The sequence below is a fragment of the Penicillium samsonianum genome (genome assembly GCF_028829775.1).
Source record: "Penicillium samsonianum strain IBT 33392 chromosome Unknown utg000009l_segment0_segment0, whole genome shotgun sequence".
NCBI lineage: Eukaryota > Fungi > Ascomycota > Eurotiomycetes > Eurotiales > Aspergillaceae > Penicillium > Penicillium samsonianum.
The window spans coordinates 75,058-91,810 of record NW_026643267.1 but is presented as its reverse complement, the minus strand read 5'-3'; the positions used below and the strand labels follow the sequence as shown (position 1 = coordinate 91,810).

Genomic DNA, 16,753 nt, shown 5'->3' with positions numbered 1-16,753 from the left:
CGAGGGCATATTGAAATACCCTAGGGTACATACCAAAAGACTCTGACACTCGTTGGTGACACCACCAGGGTTGCAAATTAACCCAGAATTACATACAAAACCAAAAAAGTGTGGCGAGACCCTAAAAGACGCTAGAGCGGTCCACCCAAATCTCTGATTTGTTTTTGCCTTTTACAACATAACGCTGCAATTGCTTTTCCCCTTAGCTAGGCCTTCTATGTCCGAGTCGACTTTCGACCCTCAGCGATCCGCTGAGCTTCACAATCAGATCCTGCAATATGCATGGACTGGTGCCGGTTATATTTCTCCGCTCCCATCCACAACATGGTGGGAAGAGTACTCCCCAGTCAACCTCGACTCACGCTTAACTCCTAAACTCGCTCAGTTCCTTCGTTCGGCTAGATCCATTCCATCAAGGGGATGGTCAGATAAGGATCCTGGTATTCACTTTTTCTACTTTCTGAGTGGGCTACAAAACAGCGACCATTTACTCCAGTTTCCCCTACTCGACGGCGAGGGTGACCGATTTGTGTATCTATACCAGCCGACGGGCTGTTACACATGTGACGAAGAAGTTGGCATAGTGTGAGCCTATTTTTATAAGAATATTTCATCGAATATTAACTCGCGCTAGATTCGACCAAAATACAGAACTAGCTGCCTATATCCCTCACTGGGAGTTTAGTGGAGATGTTATCGGCAATCCAGGCTCATGGATGCCACTCCAGCAGATACTCGGGGGTTATATAGAGATGATTGAAGAGGGGAAGGTGAAGACATCCACGGAGATAAAGCAGGCTTTTTCCCAATTTTTCCCATGGGAGTATTGTCAATATACGCAGCGGGATATCGATAAGTCAATCGCTGCTTTCACTCGCCTCCTCGACGCAATTGAAACTCGACTCCCGGTTCAATCCTACGCAGTTGAAACTCGAACCCCCGGTTCGATTAGACCGGATTGATATCCGATTTCCAGAGTCGGTATTTAATGAAGCTTTTGTTCCCAACAACTCTTTCATCAGGTCATTTCTCTCCGCGCTTCCTCCGCGCCAGATTCATTTCCGCTACATTGCTCCGGGAATTTGGATACAGTCTGCTGCTGAATTGAAACACCAGTCCTATGCAGCCTATCGTGCTGGAGCTCAAAGTGGGCCGGACGACGATGAAGATGATAGTGATGACGAAGAAATGCCATTTCTCCTATTCCGAGCAGATGGATCCAATCTATCACCCTGGGGCCGGCCTTTCGACAATATTGATATCCCTGCTGGTTTATACACAGAAGAAATCAACAAAAGCAGAGTACAGGACTTCGGAAATATGTCTAGGCCGCTTCTTCCCTTTGGCGTCGGGTCTAGAGGATACGCCCGAGATAGTTCTGGGAGGCAGATTGGATTATATGCCAGTCCGACACCTATAGATTATCCTCATGAACTTTATCAAGTCTGTGGTTGGAATGGGATCCTAGAAACTCATGGTGTTCAGCTGCACAAGGTGCTGTTGAACTGGGCGGAGAGGGTTGAAATGGGAGATTGGGAATTGGATGAGAATGGGGTTGCTGGTGGGATTGAGAAGTTCAAGGACGCTGATACGCCTGGTAATTGGGAGAAGTATCAGATCCCGCTGTCTTGGTGACATAGCCTTGGCCATATTTGTGGGTTAGCATGTGCTTTGCCTGGTTACTCTTTGCTCTTCTTTCTGTATAGCCATCTAGGGCTGTACGATAGTGAATAGTCTCAGTGAGCCCTGTTCGAGGTTGAACAAAAGGCTCCAGGACACCCTGTAATCGAGAGACTAGAACCCGATTTACCAGTCCTAGGAGGCCCAAGAAGGAGATAGCCTCGTTGGTCAATTTTAATAATACAAATTGAAACGCAGGCAAATTCAGACTTAAGTGTGGGCAACAGAAAGAAGAGGTGATGCATACAAAATAGGCAAAAATATAGTTATAAAGACAATATTTGGAGGCATCATATTGAACGATAAAATACAACGTAGATATTTGGGAGTCGACCGAACGTGCATTGTTAACGACGCTTTCCACGATACCAGTACTGCAGTACTGTGGAATAAATGAGGACTCAATAATAGCGTGCTAGGAGTTGTCAACGATTGTTAATAGCCAATCATTACCGGTGAAAGCATCAAGTTTTTAACGGGCAAGAAAATATTTATAGCCTGTGATTAAACAATCGGTTGTCTTTAGGAATTCGACTACATATAAAACGGTCGAAAAGAATAGTCAACCAAATGATTCCGTCGTTTTACATTTAAACAGGGTGAAAGAAATTGGGGGTTTGTTTATGGTGATTGGCGAACTGCACTCTCCACTCCAAATCACGCTAGTTTCCCAATACCCCAGCACCCAAGTCTATTGCAAGAATATTTCATCCTATCTATGTAGGTAGTATTTACTAAAAATAAAGTTTTGGCACCTTTTATCTATACCACTGTATAGTATTTGACCAGCTATGTTGTACGTATTTATTACACCTACAAATGTTTGTGTGGCCTGAGGCCATAACATTTACTAACTATCCATCGCCTGGAGAATTCTCCTCTCACTCTCAATCCCTCTCTTCTCAAGTAAATCACCCTCTCGTCCCTTTCCACCTGCCTTCCACCTACTTGGTTCACACACGTCCAGCCTCACCAACAAGACAGCTAGCGGCGAATTGCACCCGTGTCGTACCTATTTTAATCTTTTTCCACGTCCTCAAGGCGAACATGACTCGAAAATTCACTGATATAAGATTTACCGATGTTACCTTCCTCGATATTATCAACGAGGGAGAGCAGTCGGCTATTTTTAAGGTGATTGTTCATGGGACAACATGTGTGATGAAACTGGTAAACATCCTCTGGATTCTTCTGTTAATCCTACTAATTCTTTCAGTGGCATGACTGGCTCGTATACGACCCCGAACGCCTAGATCGGGAACCTTTTTTCTGTGAAAGCACTGCCTATCGCCGACTGAAAGCAAAAGGCTTTTGCGAGCGAGGTGTCATTCCCGACTTCTACGGAACAATCAACAATATCCAACATTCTCTATTGCCGAGCGAATGGCCACAGGACACCTACTCGGTTCAGGATATGTTTGACGAAGACAATAAACCTCTTAACGCTGTTCTCATCGAATACATTCCCGGTCTTGAGATGATAGACCTATCCAATTATTCAATGCACTATTTAGATGAATTCCGTCAAATCCTTTGTGACATGCATCTCGCACGAGTTTACCACGGGTATTCGTATCCCAGAAACATGATGATATGTCGCGAACAGAACAGAGTGCTCTGGATGGATTTTGAATTCTCAGAGACATTTCCTGAAACTTCCACCCTTACGAAAGAGCAGACGGGTTGGTTTAAAAATGAGATGGCCCGCATGAATTGTTTTATAAAGGCCTTAGTATGTGGTACCTCATTTACAAATGGGTATAGGGTTTACCTGACATTTTCATAGACCAGAGACCACAATAAGGGGAGATTGAAATGTGCCGAGCATTACTATTAGGGCGACATGCAGAATTGCCATATTGAGCAAACACATGGCAGACCTGTTCTTCGCAGTGTATAACGACCACTTGGGACATTGCTTTTATTGGCTTTTATTTCTAGCAGAAATTTAGACATCTGCCCACCAAAGTAGTTGGAAATGTAATCATCTATCTATAATAAAAATCAGGCAGTTTTTGTATAAGAAAAATAGACCGAGGGGTGCACTAAGCCATATGTTATGTATAGAAAAATCTTTCTCTCGTTTTGAACCATGTTCTATAGTTTGCCGCTGATTATATATTCTAGGAGGATATTGGAAGATATCAAAAAAAAGACACCTAAAGGCATATCTAAATACCTATATCTGTAACATATAAAGCTAAATAGAATTAAATTATTAAAAATAGAATTAGTAAAAAATAACTCAACGAGATTTTGGTGAAATCCTAACAAACATATCGCTTCCTAAGTTTCCGGCAACTTATTTACCGGCACATGCTATGAACTAAAGTGGCCGCCAGAGATTAAGATAAACGGCAATAGGTTCCACTATCGAGAGCAATGCTTGATGTTTGCCGTTTCTTTGTTAGTAAGAGGTGAGAAAACTACGTCTTCCTCCTAGCAAGTTGTGGATAGAGTAAAGAAATGCTTGAAATAGTCTTCGGGCTAAGCTTAAAGCCCGAAAATCAGAGCCCAGCTGCTAACAGGCATGGCATTATATCGATCAAAGTGTAGGCAACGTCGAATGTTTTCTCAATCTATGTTCGTAAGATATATATACTACACTTAGGTCAAAAAGGAATCATACACTCGGCCAATTCTATAGGTTTCTACGCTCTCGCGGGAGTTTCTAAGTAGCGAGATAATAGTTCCCAAGTAATCAAAAGAGGGTAAGAGGCCTCCCATATTTATCTCATTGATAGAAGCTTAGTAGCACTAGAGAGCTGCTCTATCAATATGCGCAAAATCACTACCAAGACACTTTATCCAACAAAATCGCACCTACGTACACTATGTACACGCATGAAATGAGTCGGCCAAATACGCGTTCGGCTTTGTACCATTCGAGCCGAAAACACACTTTAAATTACAAGGCTAACTTGATCTGCAGTACCATATCATTTGATTAGGGTTTGAAAGAGCACCTCATATGTTTCTGAAATGGAAAACCGGTCGGCTCTGTAGAAAAGAAAAAAAAATAAAAAAAGAAGAGGTCGTGCCCGGGATCGAACCGGGATTGCTGGTATCAGAAACCAGAGTGATGACCATTACACTACACAACCGGAATTGTTGTGTGGGGCAAGATTAAGGACTTCATCAACGGATTTCTCCAACAGAAGACAACCTGGGGGTTTAATGATAATTCCAGAAAGCCTGTAAGTATTCCTAACCTGGTAAATCCTAGATAATTTTCGAGATTACATTTCATAACTTTCGGGGAGGCCTTTTAATATCCCTATAAATTGGTTGGAATGGCATTGCTAGAGAACTTTTGACGAATAGTAGTTAGGGTTGTAGGTCAATAAGTGCTCTTTATCTCTTATTGTTTCATGGAGCATATTAGGCAGCTTGCTCTCAACAATTGGGTTGTGTAGTGTAATGGTCATCACTCTGGTTTCTGATACCAGCAATCCCGGTTCGATCCCGGGCACGACCTCTTCTTTTTTCTTTTTGCTGTTTTTTTCTGATCTTTCTTAATATGCGCCCCTGTATAACTCCTCAAAAACAAAATTAGCAAACATTGATAACAAGCCTCAATTTCTTAACGCAAGGTATCCGTACGGAATATAACCTTGGACGTCTGGTGGTTGGAACCCTCAAAGGAACCAAGGTTATAACCACGTGCTTAGCTAATGCGGGTTTAACCCGGGGTCCCTGAGCCACTCCGCATCGGCTACTACGGGTAAATAGCCCTGGAATATGGAGAGATTCAAATTTGGTTCTTAGTCCTAAAATCTTATTCTGCCGTTCACAACCTTCAGTCGATATACATAATCATGACTGGGGGCTTTGATGTTGACCCTGTCCAGCATAGAAGCAGTTACATCCGGTCGCCATTGCCAACCAGAGTCCGGAGTGCCTGCGAAAGATGTCGTCGCCATAAATCTCGGGTAGAGTCACCTTGACCTCCCCTGACCAGGACCCAGTGACATGTGCTGAATCCAAGTTGGACCTAGTGTGATCCTGTTCGGCCTTGCTCGGTGTGTATCCGAGCCAATGTTGATTGCCAACCACTTCCAACGACCCGACCACGGAGAGCCACTCTGCCGAAGTAAGCTGTACCACGGGATCCTTTTGACCTGTTCATTAACTTACATGAGATATTAGGCGCCTAGGTTCCAAAAGAAACCCGCGAACTGACAGACATCAGTCTAATCTGTCTCCGGTGGCTCCTACCGAAAAGTCGCCGGATGAAAATGGCCCTGGTCGTGGTGAAAGAATTCCTGATCAGCGTAGATTGATAGATGTGCATTCTAGGGGCGATGATGCCGACTTCCCCGATGGGGCGGAGGATATGCCTTCGTCTCTCAACTGCGGTGAAGCCGAATCCGCCATAGGAATTGCTCGAAGAATCTGTCAACTTGGCAGCCATAACATTGATGAACAAACCACATCCGCCATACCCGGCTACCAGGCCAGCACCGGTGGTTCTATGGCAAATTCGGCAACGGGCCAACGCATTCCGATATCTTCCATTTTGAACCGGCCGTTCCCTCCTATGGAGCTTGTATACAGTCTGTTGGAAGACTATTTTGATGCCATACACTGGTTTTCTCTCGCCGTTTACGAGCCAAAATTCAGAAAGAGCCTCCTTTCCATCACGGATGGTGCTGCATACCCCTCTCAAAGACCGTTTCTCGTGCTGTTAACCATGATGCTTGCAATGGCATCGTGGTACCGATCTCAGAGGAGTTGCACTGATCCGGCCGAGAACAGCGATGATATGAAGAAATTGAGTGCAGACTTGTTGGCGCTCGTTGAGTCAAATCTAGTGGAATTAATGGATCAACCTTCAATCACCTCGGCCCAGACCTGCATTCTCTTAGGATCGCACCATGTCTATCACGGCCGTCCAAATCTTTCCTTTTCTTTATTAGGAGCGACCATAAAGATGGCTCAGTCTCTAGGAATGCACCGAGGACTTCTACGGGGGGATTTCGAAAATATCGAGGAAAGAAAAAGAGTGTGGTGGACGATTTACACCTGGGACAGGTTCGCGTCAATTACCTATGGCCGGCCATTGGGCATCAACGACAAGGATTGCAATCTTGACATGCCAGCGGATGTGTTCGAAAACCCGAATTTTGTTGCTCCGGCCTCCGGTCAGGCTAGCCCCATATGCTATTCAACCTACCAGCGGGAGTTGAACCAGCTCTACTTGATTGCATCGCCTGCCCTCAAGACCGTTTTCGGCTCACGAACTCTAAGGACGTCCGAACAACTAAATGGCGACACTTATTTTGCACTAGTCAGGCACGTCACTGAGAACCTCCAAAAATGGCGATCCTGCCTACCGAACCATTTGGCTTTGGATCTTAATCGGGACTTTGATCCCGATGATAGGCCGAGCTTGAGGGCATATGCCCTGCAGTCTTTGTCGCTACAACTGACTTACGACAATGTTCTCATTGTATTACATCGACCTTTGTTAGCACGGCAGGTTGATCATCTCTATACCGTGAATAAGCAATCGCCGGAGGAAAGCAGAACAGATAACATCATGTATCATCCGACCGCCGCTCCCTCCGTGGCCCAGTCGCACTTATCTCCCGACTCCGCATTCCCCAATACCCAGACCACAAGTCCGGATCTATGGATGAATGCCGCAACAAGAACATCAAGGGTGACAGAACTGCCGGCTCTAGCCCAGCTCGCCACCGACAGCCATCTGTGCGCATTTCTTGCCATCAACTTATTCAATGCCGCGATTGTGTTGGCCGTGATGGCTCTTTCGGAGCCTCTTTCCGATACCGCACAGGAAGTGAAACGAACAATTACTCGAATTCTTCGTCTGCAAGATCTGCTCGGCAGACGATCTGCACTATCGAAACAAAGCACGGCTGTGCTGAAGAATGTTGTTATCATGCTCCTCCGTCGTGAATCAGCTGCCATGCTTGCTCCCATTACCGGAACGAGCCAAGTGATGCGTCACCAGCCTTTACAGACCCTGGCAGATCCGTCATTGATTTCTGTCGAAGACACACTTCGCATGCCGCTCGATGCGGCATGGGATTCTCGGAATCCTCTTGCTAGAGACCAACGTCTGCCGGACCTCAGTAGGGCTGATCGTCTGAATAATAGCTTAACATCTGTCCAATATGGTGAGGATTATCATTCATACGAGCTAGCTAAAATGATGACACTTGCTAACGCAAATATATTTTCCAGCATTGGGCCCAGGGGATCGCTCTGCCGGTATTCCTACTGGCGGAGAAAACCTTCAACTTGGTGAGTTCGTTGAGCCAGGCATACAGACACATGAAGCATGGCAGCTGCCAGCAGAATACGATTGGAACATGCCTGGTCTGTCTCGGGAACCCGTAGAAAACATTCACCGGGATAGTGTTGAAGGCGGGTTGTATTGGTTATGGGACATGACGTGGAACGGAGTTGGAGGGTAATCGGCGGTCTATCTAAAAATAACAGTCACAAAGGGCATGCGCTATACCAAACTTGCTTTTGCCTCTTCCTCGTCGACAGCCGGCCCATAGATTACACTCTTAATTCCACCTCGACCAGCGACATTTTTGAAAGCGTCCTCAGCCTGACTGAAAGGATATTCATGAGTGACGAGATCATCCAGCCTGATCCGGCGCGAGTTCAACAATCCAATGGCCAATTTAAAGTCTCCAGGCCCGTACCGGAAGCTTCCTTTGAAAACAATCTCTTTGTCGCAGATTTGACCAACCGGAACTGATGGGTTTGGTTTTCCCAAGCCGACTTGAATGAACGTCCCGCCCTGCGTGAGGGCAAAGATACCACAGTTCAGACAGGGCTCAGCCCCAGTCGCATCCAGAGCAATATCAGCACCATCATGCAGACCAGCAGCCGCCAACAAGTCCACCGCATTCTTCTCCGCCGTCTCAGCGCTCATCTGGTATGTGTGCGTAGCACCATATTTCACCGCGGAAGCGAGCCTCGCCGGGACAACGTCCACAGCGACAATTGTTGACGCACCGAAGGCCCGCGCAACAGCACAGCAGAGCAACCCAACAGGCCCAGCTCCGAATATAATGACTGATTTATCCTGCATGAAACCCGCCAATTGACAGCTGTGCACAGCCACGCTGAGAGGTTCAATCAGGGTCCCGTCGCGCAGGGAGATGTGGGGTGGGAGCTTGAAACAGCATTCTGCAGGCACGCGGTAGTATGTAGCGAGAGTTCCGTCGTATGGCGGTGTCGCGGCAAACCGCATTCCCCGACAGAGGTTGTAGCGGCCATTGCGACAGTGATTGCAGGTGTTGCAGGCGATTCCGGGCTCGAGAGCGACTCGATCTCCGATGGCGAGGCCCTGGACACTGCTCCCGCTTTCTACCACGATTCCTGTTGACTCGTGGCCGAGGATTATGGGGTTTTCGACGACGTATGGACCTATTCGACCGTGTTGCCAGTAGTGGACCTGTACGGCGAAGACTTTTGTTAGTTTTCATTGCATTGAGGAAATAGAAATGATAAGATAATAGGGAATGGGAAAATTGAAACCATTTCACTTACATCTGAACCACAGAGGCCTGTTGCCATGACTCGGACTATGACATCTCGGTCTGACTGGAGTGTGGGTGTGCTGCGTTCCTCGAAAGCAAATGTGCCTCCGGGATGCAGTACAAAGGCTTCATTGGTAGTCTAGATAAATTTTGGTGTGAGTAGGTGCAATGTAGACCCATACGTTTCTCACGACTAGGGTCGGGACTTACCTGGGTAGCTTTTGTGACGGTCATGTTTGCGGGGGGTTTTTTTGGTTTAATTGAGCAAATCTACCGGGATTTCTACTTTGCTTTAAATATTATGAATGTCCTAAATATTTCCAAGGTTTACCCACTTAGTTACATGTGACGAATGGATCCTATATATTGAGACTTTTCCGGCGGATGGCCGACCAGCTCAATATAGCGTCTCCATCGTCGACCCGTGTCTAAGACCCGAGCCGGACTAGTATACGGGATACCGATATGTCACTTGGATGGGGAAAATAACTAATAGGAACCATAATTATTCTCGACATAGATGATGGCTATTCACAGCTCAATCAAATTTAAACATATTGTGGCCTCACTTTACTATATACTCTAGTCCTCTAACATATACTTTGATCAGTATCTCCCGCATATTCCCGATTTCAAATCCCGGAAGTTCAGGAATTCAGGAACCGTGTTGTCTTCCGCCGGGATAACATCCAAACTATACCAAGCCATCCCGGAACTGCTTGATATTCGCCACCGGAACCGAGATTAGGGCTCCACCATGGTCCCGGAACCGTTCAGATCCCCACAGAAGCACGGCCAAAATCGGTCATATGATAAACAATTAAACTAAGAGCACTCGAAAGTTTGACTACGTGCACCAGGTCTAAATGATCAGCCATGGTCGGGACGGATGCCCAGGAACCAAGGCTGCTAGGTACCTCCCGCATTGTCCAATGACAATCCCGGGCCGCATAAAACCATATGGATTCGGCAAAACACAGAAATGGTGACCCCATGGCGTACCTCAGGGATCCATTTCCCCATCAACCTGGAGAAAATTCCTCTTCCCCACGGATATGGTCTGGGGTATAAATAAAAGCCATTGCCCCCATCTCTTGATCAAGTCCACAAGTGGTTTTTATACTCGTTGTCCTCGTTGGTCAATTCTTCTTCGGCACTATGAGTATCATGAAATCTTCCGAGCCGGCGCCCAGTGGGACCCTCAGGGAGCGTTCCCTCGCTGTCGCCGCGCAGGTTGAGGAACAGCAGAGCTGGCTGGAGAGGAAACTCAAACCCAAGAAGATCTCAGCAAGGTATCCCTTCAAAGGCACACCCTTACTGTATGCGACATGTGCCTTCGGCAGCTTGGGAGATGCCCTTTTCGGTTATAACTCTGGTATGGCATCCTCGAACATGTTGTCGAGATATAGCTGCTGATTTGATAGGAATCATGTCCGGGCTGCTGGTCAACGAAATATTTATAGCTCGCTTCTTCAAAAACTACGGAGGAGCCGACGGGACGACAAGTGGAGTCGATCCCTCGATTACCGGCATATCTGTTGCGTGTTTGCAAGCCGCAGCAGCGGTGGGAGCACTCATAGCCGGTCGCCTTGGGGACATGATTGGCCGAAAGAAATGTGTCCGCGTCGGCGCTTTCATCTACTTCTTCAGCTCGTTTATTCAGATGTTCGCGCCTGGTTTCGCAACATTCATTGCAGGCCGCACCATTCAAGGAGTGGGCGTGGGATTCCTCTCCATGACCGTGCCTATCATTCAAACGGAGATTGCTCCCTCTCATCGTCGAGGTTTGATGGTGGGTATAGAGTACAGCTGTTTGATTGCTGGATATATGCTTTCTTGTTGGGTGGACTATGGGTTTAACTTCTTGCTGCCAAGTAATATTTCATGGCAGGGACCCTTCATCATCCAGATTGTGCTCTCTTTTGTCTTATTTGGCATGTCATTCTTCCTACCAGAAACCCCTCGATGGTTGGCGTTGAATGGTTTCGTGGACGAAAGCTTGCAAACAATTGCAGACCTGCATTCTGATGGTAACAAGGAAGCGGAACATGTTCAGCGGACCTTCCTCGAAATTCAAGAAGCGGTTATCTATGAAAGCAATCTCGGGAAGTCCAGTTGGAAGGTGATGATCCCCCTGCTACCTGTGTGATTTGCTCGTGGATCAACTAACCATGGATTGCGGCTTTATAGGAAATGTTCACCCGGTATCGTAAACGAACCATTGTGGGAATCACAGTGCAGATGTTCGCGCAGATTAACGGAATCAACATTATCTCCTTCTACCTCCCGAGCACCCTCTCCTCCGCTGGCTATGATAATCGCAAATCCCTGCTGTTCACTGCTGCAAATGCCATTCCCTACACTGCTGCAACCGTTGTTACCTGGTGGTTAGCGGACCGATGGGGCCGAAAGCCTTTGCTCATTCTTGGAGGTCAGTTCCCGTATTGATATCGTTATGAAGGGGAGAATCGAGTTGATTAGCGACTAAAACTAACAATCCAAACAGGTCTCGGCATGGCCGTACTACTCGCCATTGTCTGCGTCTTTACCGAAATTAACGTGGACGTCCAAGTCAAAGCGAACGGCCAGTATGCCTTCGTCATGCTCTACAATATCATGTACGGATTCACCTGGGGCCCGATGCCATGGCTTCTACCGGCAGAAATCTTCCCACTCCGCGGTCGGAGTAAAGGCATGGCCCTGGCCACGACGAGCAATTGGATCTTCAACTTCATCATTGGAATGGTCTCTCCCGATGCTTTCTCTGGTATTCACGGTTATTTCTACCTGGTGATTGCAGGATTTTGTCTCAGTTCGGCCATTCTAGTCCACTTTTACTATGTCGAGACAGCACACCATTCTCTAGAGGAGATTGCTGTTGCATTTGGTGACAAGGCGTTTGCGGATTGTGATGCGGAGGTCATGGAAATGGCTGATGCGAAGAGTGAGCAGGTGGAATACTCGGCGTGAAGGAGGTCTGATGTTTTTGGTTGTGAATTATCTCATGTATCGCCTTTTCCTTTAGGCTCTATTGTGTTCTATATATGAGGAATCACTGGCTTCGTAGAGCTTTTCTATTAATGTATTGTGCACGTTTCTGCATAGATGTTGATGATAAGGCAATGCAATTGCCCTTTGAACTTGTCTTTTTCCCACAATGACAACTATGTTAGTAAAATTGTTAGATGATCCCATCTCCTATGGATGCCTGTTTCTATAGGCCTTGTTTGCTTGCAGACTGCGCGCTTGTTTGCCAGATTCAGGGTATAAACACCCTGCTCTTCGTAGATTGAATACACAATGATTATTTTTTCTCTCTCCCTTTCGCCAACAAAAATGATATAAATAAGTGAAATCTAAAAATCCTAAACAAAAAGAAAAAGAAGAGGTCGTGCCCGGGATCGAACCGGGATTGCTGGTATCAGAAACCAGAGTGATGACCATTACACTACACAACCGAATTTGTTGGATCACGATTTGAAAGTTGGCACTATAATCCTAGAGATGAAGGACCATAAACAAAAATTTATGGTATTTCCAAAAGGCTTCCATATCCAGAGTTTATTCGCCAATTCCTTTTGCAAAGGTCCATCCCGCTTATATGTGCGGTTTTTCAGTGCGGCGGAGACATCGGGAGGTACCCGGGCCGCCCCGCATCAAAATAAAATATATAAAAACCACAAGAATATCGTGAATTGACAGAAGATATATCTTCAAAATCTGCCATGATGAACCCTTACGCCACTCAATCTAAGTTGCTAGGGCATATTAGGATGAACTTTGATGCATTTCCCTGGTTGTATATAGAAAGTACTCTGTACGGTTTATACTTTTTACCACTTTGTTGTATATTTAAAAAAATAAACATACTAAAACATATCAGAGTGTTCTTATATATAATATTCCTAATATCATCTTGTGAAAGAGATCGGATTATTTAAAGTCCTACATTGTTAAGGACAGAGGCCGCATACGCACCGACTACATACTTTTGTGACTTTAAATATAATGCTTCACTATAATTGACAATTTGAGGTAGATATTTCAATCTAGGAAATTTGTTTTTGTATTTAATAATAGTCTGCTATAACTATACGTCTACATTCTTCTTGGTCGTTAATAATATACGACTAGACACTAACACTATAATTTTATTTTATCAACTGCTAACCTAGCTACAAATTGAAACATATGTCTAATCACAATAGCTCCGTAACAATCAGAATTATTCTGCCGTCGCAACATAGATATTACTTGATGCGACGTTCTCAATGGAGACCGCTTCTATGCAATTCTGTGCTCATGTGTATATTTAACATTCAAAGAACCCGAATACTACCAAGAATATCCGGAACGAGAAAGATATCCCAAAGGCAACTATATAGCTGATCTGCGAAGAGTAAAAGGCTGACGATGTCCAACCTACTGTACTCATTGAGCGGGAGCTTCCTAAGAGAGCACTAGCTATTATATCTGCAGAGGTTGACGTAGAGTGACTACTCTTCCGAGTCTTTAGGGCTTTCTTACCTACTTCCTAGTGGATAAGTGGAGCCCTTGTCTTATGAAGTCTTTAACAGTGGCCCACACAACAATTCCGGTTGTGTAGTGTAATGGTCATCACTCTGGTTTCTGATACCAGCAATCCCAGTTCGATCCCGGGCACGACCTTTTCTTTTTGCTTTTTTGCTGGGGATTTATTTTCTGATCTATCTTGGTGAATATAAAATTATTCCGGAAGAACCGTTTAACCGAGACTCGGAGGCTCAATTAGCTCTAGCGTCGAAAAAACCACAGAGACATAAATACGGCCGGGTCGCCCGCGCTTTTACTCTTTTTCTTTTTTCTTTTCTATCAACTTCACGGGGCTCCACTTTGTGGCTTGCTGAGGCTTATCCGATGGCTTCGGCCTTCATGGATTTTCTTCCGTTCCCGGCCCTGGAGAGTATAGAAAGGCGTTCCTCTTTATACAACACTTTATAGCTGTGCTAGGGTATCTTTCGGGATGTCCTATGGGCGTTAGCTGTGGGGAGGACGTCACATACCTTTTTTAATCACTTTGTGTGATTTAGTTTAGATTTTAATACAATGTTGTTTATACATTCGTGACTATCACAATCCCTTAGAGATATATATCCATTCGTAACAAGGATAAATAATCTTGTAGGCATGGATGAATGCTATCACAGCTCTGATAATAAATCTGGTCCAGAGTATCAAAGCACATGATTTTGCAAACAATTCATAGTCTGCTGTGGGTAGTTGATCGCCTACATGTAAGAAGCTAGTCCTTTTGTACTAATTTGTGGTACATAGTATGTGGTGAAAACACTGACATAAATTGAAGCCCGTAAATGATGTGAATAAACAATGGGAATCTCATGTACAAGCTCAGTATGTACTATGCTATGATAAAAAAACACCGGACCAAAGGTCCTATGCCAGTCAAGGATATCTTGAAAGAAGTAAAAAAGAAAAGGCTGATGCATAATGCTGCATGGAACATCGACGAGTCTGGAATCGAAGCGTCAAGAGAAGCAGAAAACACCAATGTCACCCATAAATCAAATACGGTATACCGGCTCTCCAATAGAACACCAAACACCGACAAAACCATCATCACAACATAGTCCAATGGGCCTCCAAAATCAAATGCAACGGAAGAAATAATCCAACACGTAGTCCAAAGTCACCGGGTATCTCAAGCCACAGACACGCATGTATCGAAAGAGGAACGTTGGCCTCGAGAATCATCAAAGCACGCCGCCTGGAAGATTGATTTGTCCTTGTTGGCCACCGTTGAAGCCAGCGCTGTTAGGTGCTGATGCACCAGGCCCTGGAGTACCTGAAGGGTTGTCCATGTGTATCTTCCGCAACATGAACATTGGCTTCCGTCCTTCCTTTTCTAACTGCTTGAACAAGAGAAGGGGTTTCTCCTGCAATTCCAGACAACGCTCTTGATCCCCATAGACAATATAAAGCGCGTAGTTCTTCCAGTCAGAGTTGATGTTGTATTTCTTAAGCGCAGCCGGTAGCACTTTGTAGCAGGGATCTTCCCAAGAGACTCGGAATGACTTGAAGATTTCCACGCTATTTGGATTCTCGCTGCCGCCTCCGCCTCCGCCCCCGCCCCCGCCCCCGCCACCCCGTGAGTCAGACCTGTCGAGTCGTGGGTCAAGGCGTGATGCAGTGGAAGGTGTCTCGGCGCGGGATGATGGAAGCTGACTCGGGGTGGATCGGTCTCCCCGGGAATGTATCGTCGGGGTCTGTTCGGCATAATCATAGGCTGTGTTGCGGTTCGCGCTGGAGAGTGGTTGGGTATATGATCGTGGATTGAGTGTCTGAGGGTGAGCGTGGTGGTGGTGAGGCGACGTTGGGGAAGGAATTCCAGGTGATAGTTGTGACCCTCCATTCATTGAGGCTGTCAAATGGGATGAGGCGGCCGAGGCAGCGGCTGACGGATTAAGGGTGTCGTGATGAGAGCGGCCATCATAGCCTTGATGAGAGCGGCCATCATAGCCTGTAGGTGGAGGGTGGGTTGGCGAGTTGTTTTTGGATGTGGCACCGTTAGGATGAATGCGCTTGGAGAAAGCCCGCGCAATTTTCGACGACGAAGAAAGTTCCTGGGTGAGTGTGGGTTGGGGAGTTGACGTGAGAGTGGCCGTGCTGTCGTGCCAGTTTTCTGAGGATTGCCCATGCGAAGAGGGCGGAGGCAATGGGTGTGACCGATCTTTTACTATTTTGATCACTGGTAAAATTTCTTCGCGCAATCGCCGGTAATCGTCTGTAATCCGTCGCAACTCAGTTTCGACCAACATGAGCTTTTCGTCTCGAACTTGGATCGATTTGATTAAACGTGCGAGATCCTCTTGTGTCGCAGTTTCATTCATACTCTGGTCCGCCGCTGCAAGCGTGGGTTAGAAGTGAGTTTAAAGCGCGGACGTCTGAGAACATACTAAGTGGAATATAATGGTCTGCGTCGAGGGGAACATCTTGCTTGACTTTGATTTCATACACGCTTTTCAAAATCGTCAGGCGATGTCCCACACTATTGATGCCCATTTCCTTCAACTCCTCATGCTTCAGGGCAATCAGGGCTTCACCGACAATCCCATTCTCTGCGTCATAGATTATGGTTAGTACATAGCGCCAACTGAATATGCTCGAAGAAGTCTGCATACCTCGAAATGTACCGTGATATTGCAGTAATCCAAGCGATGTCAGAAATTCCTTGCATTCGTCGATTCCCCATTCTAGAATGAGTGTTCGCGGTGAGCGAGGACCATCGATTGGATGTCCAAATTTGGTCGGGGTGTGTTCGGATGAATGAATAGAGGAGTCCGTGGGAGAAGATTCCGAGTCGATGTGGAGGTGTGGTGAAGTTATGACACTGCGCTCGTACTCATCGTCCGCATCGGAGTCGGCGTGGTAGGAGGTGTGGAGAGACATGACGGGGGATCTTTGGTGGCAAGACAATATTCACCGCAAGTAGAGATGAATGGTATGAGGCGTTCACAGGCGCTGCCGCCAGAGTGGAGGTAATAGGGCCA

At 46.1% G+C, this 16,753-nt stretch overlaps 6 protein-coding genes across 6 annotated transcripts; 4 read left to right on the top strand and 2 right to left on the bottom strand.

The window, feature by feature from the left end:
* Positions 1–217: 217 nt before the first annotated feature.
* Positions 218–1,635, top strand: N7471_013105 (uncharacterized protein; the record flags this gene model as incomplete). Its single annotated transcript, XM_057285824.1, has 3 exons — positions 218–585; positions 635–942; positions 977–1,635. The coding sequence occupies 3 exons, from the start codon at positions 218–220 to the stop codon at positions 1,633–1,635; spliced, it is 1,335 nt and encodes a 444-aa protein (XP_057129149.1).
* Positions 1,636–2,727: 1,092 nt separating this feature from the next.
* On the top strand, positions 2,728–3,517 carry N7471_013104 (uncharacterized protein; the record flags this gene model as incomplete). Its single annotated transcript, XM_057285823.1, has 3 exons — positions 2,728–2,850; positions 2,897–3,412; positions 3,467–3,517. The coding sequence occupies 3 exons, from the start codon at positions 2,728–2,730 to the stop codon at positions 3,515–3,517; spliced, it is 690 nt and encodes a 229-aa protein (XP_057129148.1).
* A 2,201-nt stretch (positions 3,518–5,718) lies between these two features.
* Positions 5,719–8,123, top strand: N7471_013103 (fungal specific transcription factor domain-containing protein; the record flags this gene model as incomplete). The annotated part of the gene is made up of 3 exons (XM_057285822.1): positions 5,719–5,773; positions 5,838–7,823; positions 7,891–8,123. 3 exons carry the CDS (start codon positions 5,719–5,721, stop codon positions 8,121–8,123), a joined length of 2,274 nt encoding a protein of 757 aa, XP_057129147.1.
* Positions 8,124–8,164: 41 nt separating this feature from the next.
* Positions 8,165–9,440, bottom strand: N7471_013102 (NAD(P)-dependent alcohol dehydrogenase; the record flags this gene model as incomplete). The annotated part of the gene is made up of 3 exons (XM_057285821.1): positions 8,165–9,121; positions 9,217–9,345; positions 9,417–9,440. The coding sequence occupies 3 exons, from the start codon at positions 9,438–9,440 to the stop codon at positions 8,165–8,167; spliced, it is 1,110 nt and encodes a 369-aa protein (XP_057129146.1).
* A 924-nt stretch (positions 9,441–10,364) lies between these two features.
* Positions 10,365–12,176, top strand: N7471_013101 (sugar porter family MFS transporter; the record flags this gene model as incomplete). Its single annotated transcript, XM_057285820.1, has 4 exons — positions 10,365–10,581; positions 10,631–11,328; positions 11,397–11,637; positions 11,713–12,176. The coding sequence occupies 4 exons, from the start codon at positions 10,365–10,367 to the stop codon at positions 12,174–12,176; spliced, it is 1,620 nt and encodes a 539-aa protein (XP_057129145.1).
* A 2,780-nt stretch (positions 12,177–14,956) lies between these two features.
* Positions 14,957–16,652, bottom strand: N7471_013100 (adaptor protein STE50; the record flags this gene model as incomplete). The annotated part of the gene is made up of 3 exons (XM_057285819.1): positions 14,957–16,107; positions 16,160–16,321; positions 16,385–16,652. The coding sequence occupies 3 exons, from the start codon at positions 16,650–16,652 to the stop codon at positions 14,957–14,959; spliced, it is 1,581 nt and encodes a 526-aa protein (XP_057129144.1).
* Positions 16,653–16,753: the final 101 nt, after the last annotated feature.